Raw genomic sequence first — 5,728 nt, forward strand, 5'->3', positions numbered from 1 at the left:
AGTATATTTATGTACATATATATATATATATATATATATATATATATATATATATATATATACACACACACACACACACATATACATGATAGGCTTCCACACAGTTTCTGTCAAACAAATTCACTCACAAGGCATGATCGGCTTGATGCTGTAGTAGAAAACACTTTACCAGGGTGCCACACAGTGGGAGTGCACCTGAAAGCACATGGTTCCAAAGAGACCTCCTTCACCACATAAACATGTCCGTACATATATATATCATCCTCATCATTGTTTCAGCATCCACTTTTCCATGTTTGAATGAGTTAGGTGGAATTTGTTAAGATAGATTTTTGGATGCCCTTCCAGTTGCCAACCTTCACCTGTTTCCAAATAAGGTAATATTTCCTCATAACAGGACATGCCCTCACAGTATATTAGAAATGAAAGATGCAGCCGGCACTAGGCTGACACTCATTTACAACTATCACATGATGCTAAAGCAAGGAGACACTACTCTTCCCCCACACATACACACAAAATGGGATTCTTTCAATTTCCATCTATCAAATTCGCTCACAAGGCCTTGGTCAACCTAGGATCATTGTAGAAGACACTTGCCCAAGGTGCAATTCAGTGGGATTGAATCTAGAACCATGTGGTTGGGAAGCAAGCTTCTTACCACAGAGCCATGCCTGCACCATGTGTGTGTGTGTGTGTGTGTGTGTGTGTGTGTGAAAGATTGCTTGAAGTCCCATGGCATGTTTTTAAATTCTACCAACTTAAAGTATTGAAAAGCATGAAACTATTAACAAGATAGGTGTAGGAGTGGCTGTGTGGTAAGTAGCTTGCTTACCAACCACATGGTTCCGGGTTCAGTCCCACTGCGTGGCATCTTGGGCAAGTGCCTTCTACTATAGCCTCGGGCTGACCAAAGCCTTGTGAGTGGATTTGGTAGATGGAAACTGAAAGAAGCCCATCGTATATATGTATGTGTGTATGTGTTTGTGTGTCTATGTTTGTCCCTCCAATATCGCTTGACAACCGATGCTGGTGTGTTTACGTCCCCACAACTTAGCGGTTCAGCACAAGAGACCGATAGAATAAGTACAAGGCTTCCAAAGAATAAGTCCTGCGGTCGAGTTGCTTGACTAAAGGCGGTGCTCCAGCATGGCCATAGTCAAAAGACTGAAAGAAGTAAAAGAGTAAAAGAGTAAGTCTTTCGTAATATGATATATATGTGTGTGTGTGTGTGTGTGCAAATATGTATATACACAAATATATATATACACACACACACACACACACACATGATATACACACTGTCACAAGGTGTCTATTATATAGCCCAAAATAAATACAAATATCCTATACAAAGATGAAAGAAAATTGATCGATATCAGTGTTCAGTGGTACAATAAACATTTCCTCTAAATTATATTGTTACATCACAGTAAATAATCTCTGATTTTTTTGTTTTTTTTATTGTTATTATCTTTATTTCTTATCATACTCTGAGAATCTAACAATCGTCGGTTAAGATTCCAGGAGAAATATTCACAGAAATTCAGTCTGCTGAATTAATGCAAGCCATCTTTGTGTGAACAGCTCTCTAACCGATTCTCATATCACCAGAAAAGTAATCAATAATAGATAATGTATTCTCTCAGGTGAAACTAGTAAATTTCGTTTTTGTATTTGGTTTTTAAGATTCTTGATGTGAAGAAATGTTGAAACAGATTTTGTTGTATCTTGGGAGGGTCATTATGCCAGCAGTAGACTCTCACACACACACACACATACACACTCATTCTATTTCACTTCTTTTATTAATATTTGTCAGGTGGGAAGCAGGCAGAATCATTAGCATGCCAGGTGAAATGTTTAGCAGCATTTCATCTGTCTTCATAATCTGAGTTCAAATTCTGCTGGGGTCAGCTTTGCTTTTGGTCTTTTGGAAGTCAATAAAAAAAAGTACCAGTTGAATACTGGGGTCGACATAATCAACTTAGTCCTTCCCCATGACCTGCTGGCTTTGTGCTAACATTTGAAACCAATAATAGTCTGTTGGTTAACCATTTACGCAATTAACTAATCGATTGATTGCTTAACCATTCTGTCAATGAATCAATCAGTTAATTTTATTAAAATCCCATTCTCTGCCAGGAGCAGAGAGGCCATATCAATGATGAGGTTATGAATGGCAATGAAAGGACGTGAAATTTAAGCGTCTACATGTTCACCAGCAAACCAGTGAAGATGGGGAAGCTTCAGATATGGTCATTCGATCTGCTAGAAATAGCAGCCAAATATTTTTTAATTTATTCTCTATCACCACCTCCAGCACCACTACCATCACTATCACTTAATGTCCATCTTCCAAGCTGGCATGGGTTGTACAGTTTGACAGGATCTATTTGCAACAGCGTCTGCATTCACTTGATTTCTACAGCCAAATGCTCTTCCCTTCCTGCCATCTTAAAAAATAGGAACACATTTCATCCTAGGTGGCTGTACATTGGTAAAAGTTGTTGGCACTCCGTCGCTTACGACGTCGAGAGTTCCAATTGATTCGATCAACGGAACAGCCTTCTTGTGAAATTAACATGCAAGTGGCTGAGCAATCCACAGACACGTGTACCCTTAACGCGGGGATATTCAGCGTGACACAGTGTGACAAGGCTGACCCTTTGAATTACAGGCACAACAGAAACTGGAAGTAAGAGTGAGAGAAAGTTGTGGTGAAAGAGTACAGCAGGTTTCGCCACCATCCCCTGCCGGAGCCACGTGGAGCTTTAGGTGCTTTCACTCAATAAACACTCTGGGAATTGAAACCGCGAGTCCGCTGCCCTAACCACTGGGCCATTGCGCCTCCACTATTGGTAAAAGAAGGTGAGATGATCATGGATGGAATGTCCTTTCTGATTTAAATAAAGCCAGCTCTACCAAGGCTGGGCAAGAGCTAAACAACAACAACAAACTTGGGATGAATGGAACCTACATAGAGAGACAACAAAGAAAATAGATAAGAACCAACAGTCTTGATTAGTTGTCCACATAGGATGGTTGATTTGACTTCAATTAACTGAGATTTCATAAGAGTTCTATTATAGCAGATAAGGGAAGTGGAGATAGACAAACACTTTATGGTAACCTGCTTCATTGCTTCACATTTCTATGGTAAAATTTTGTCAGGGTCAACATTAACCCTTTAGTGTTCGCATTATTCTGCCAAAATTAATGCTTTTTATCCACACTGTTTTGAACTAATCATGCATTATCATGTAGCTATGAGATTTTGATGAGGTTGTTGTTAATTTTTAAAACGATATTGTAGGGTTGGTGTGAGAGACCAGATCTGGCCAGTTTGAACATAAAACAGGCGAAATACTTTTGGCCGGATATGGCCATTTTAAATTCTAAAGGTTTAAATGTAATTCAGCCAAAATATTTTGTGCTTGGGAGAGTCCATTATACCAATAATTATTATTCAAGTGGTAAGCTGGCAGAATTCAGTAGCATTCAGGACAAACTGCCTTTACATTTTGAGTCCAAATTCTGCTGAGGTTGATTTTGCCTCTCATCTTTTCAGGAATGGTTGGTGAGCACTATGGTTGATGAAATTGACTTACCACTCCCCTAAAATTTCAGGCCCTGAGTCTATAGTAGAAATGATTAGGATTTTTGTGGTTTTCATTACTGTTTACAATTTTGTTCCAATTGTTTTCAAATTTGATATATGGATTAAATTTTGCATACTAGCTTTTAAAATTTGCAAAATTTGGGTATTTTAGCCAATCAGAAGCAAGTATTTTGCATATCACCATGGCAAAGAAGTCTGTTTCTATAGTAACCAAAGCAAAGAAGCACCACGTGTTCCATAGCTGGTTGTGAAGAACTATTTCCACAGTAACCAAAGATGCTGTGCTTGCACACAAGGAGTATAACCACCACTTGTTCTATAACAGATGGAACTCACAATTTTTCTTGAATTTTTTGACATGCCGATGCCCCTGCCCCTGATGATGGAAAAAGCAGCAAATGCCCTGTTTTCTGATTGGCTGAAAATTCTGAAAATTACCAAACTTTGTAACAATTTTGCAAAATTTTTCTGGACTAAATCATCATCATTATTGTTTAACATCTGCTTTCCATGCTAGCATGGGTTGGATGATTCGACTGGGGACTGGCGAACCAGATGGCTACACCAGACTCCAATCTGATCTGGCAGAGTTTCTACAGCTGGATGCCCTTCATAATGCCAACCACTCCAAGAGTGTAGTGGGTGCTTTTTACGTGCCACCGGCATGAGGGCCAGTCCAACAGTACTGGCAACGGCCACGCTCAAATGGTGTTTTTTACGTGCCACCTGCACAGGAGTCAGTCCAATGTTTTGTTCACATGCCACCGGCACGAGTGCCAGTAAGGCGAAGCTGGAAACAATCGCGCTCAAATGGTGCTTTTCACGTGCCACGAATAACAAATTAGGACTCAGCATCAAAAATTACATCTATATGATACATCAAAAAAATATTTTTAAAGATAATTGTAAACAGTGTTGAAAACCCACAAAGATCCAAGGATTATTATTATTATTTTTTATATTATTCACTCAACTTTATATTTCTAATATTTAACTTTACTTATTTTCCAGGAGAAAATGTCAAGCCAAAAGATTAACGGATTTTGAAGAAAAAGAATGATGTATTTACACCATGTTATCACTGTCTTGGTGCGATGGTTTGATGGCTGCAAGAACAGCTGTCAGTGAAGAAGGAGATTTGGAGAGTGCGGAGGTCATTTGTCTCAAAGTGATATTTTCTTTTAACTTATCTTTGACTGCTGATATTAAAGTGAAAAATTGTAAATCATTTTTTATAAAATAAATAATTTAAGTCTTTGTAAAATAACTGAAAAAGAAACACCATTCTAAATTAAAACGTATTTATTAACAACTATAACAATTTTTGTTATTTTACTTGTGAAAGGACATATTTTGCCAATAAAACACAGACAGATTTTTACTTCAGCTTTATTATTATTATCATTATTATCATTTCTATTATTTTAGTGTCCTTTGTCACACATCCTGCGACCTCTTCAGTAACTCTTTATCCCACATGTTTCCCCTTTTTCTGTTTAGTATAAGCCCTGGAGGAGACACAGTTTTACAAACTGAAGTTGTCATGTTGTAATGATCAAGCTCAAGAAGATTACCACCACCACCACCATTGGCACCAACACCATGACTGCCAACTGGTTCTTGTGTCTAATTTAGCACGGTTCACTTTGGATTAGAACACCTGTTTTAGTGGGGACTTTTTTTTCAGCAGACATTAAGTCACCATCAAAATGGGAGAATGTACGCTATGATTACTGATAGTCAATCTTTCCTTGAATAAGTTGTGTGTATATATATATATATTTTGGAAGGTTTGGAGGTGATGTACAGGAATTATATATTAGAAAAAATAATAAGGTACTCAGATATCTGGATGGTCGTACATTTACAGATTTTTATTCATGTCACACGTTTCATAAATTAGCGCTTGCACCTATTCTTGTAGGATTTTCAAATTTTTTCAGAAACATGTGACATATGAATAAAAATCTGTAAATGTACAACCATCCAAATATCTGAGTACTTGATTATTTTGTCTAATATATATATATATATATATATATATATATATATGTTAATATATTTTTTTCACCAAAAATTTGGCAAAAAATATAGTATCTGTTAACA

At 37.4% G+C, this 5,728-nt stretch overlaps 2 protein-coding genes across 2 annotated transcripts in view; one reads left to right on the forward strand and one right to left on the reverse strand.

Moving 5' to 3' along the window:
• The window catches only part of LOC106873186 (serine/threonine-protein kinase TBK1), a 102,022-nt gene extending 97,019 nt beyond the window's left edge, over positions 1–5,003 (forward strand). The window contains exon 17 of the mRNA XM_052966177.1: positions 4,634–5,003. Within this exon, the coding sequence (XP_052822137.1) occupies positions 4,634–4,669 (36 nt within the window). The 3' untranslated portion in view covers positions 4,670–5,003. The remainder of the gene's footprint in view (positions 1–4,633) is intronic.
• LOC106873187 (putative universal stress protein SAUSA300_1656) overlaps positions 1–5,728 on the reverse strand; it is a 40,557-nt gene that overhangs the window by 9,159 nt on the left and 25,670 nt on the right. The gene's annotated exons all lie outside the window — the stretch shown is intronic.

Source organism: Octopus bimaculoides, chromosome 3 (assembly GCF_001194135.2).
Source record: "Octopus bimaculoides isolate UCB-OBI-ISO-001 chromosome 3, ASM119413v2, whole genome shotgun sequence".
NCBI lineage: Eukaryota > Metazoa > Mollusca > Cephalopoda > Octopoda > Octopodidae > Octopus > Octopus bimaculoides.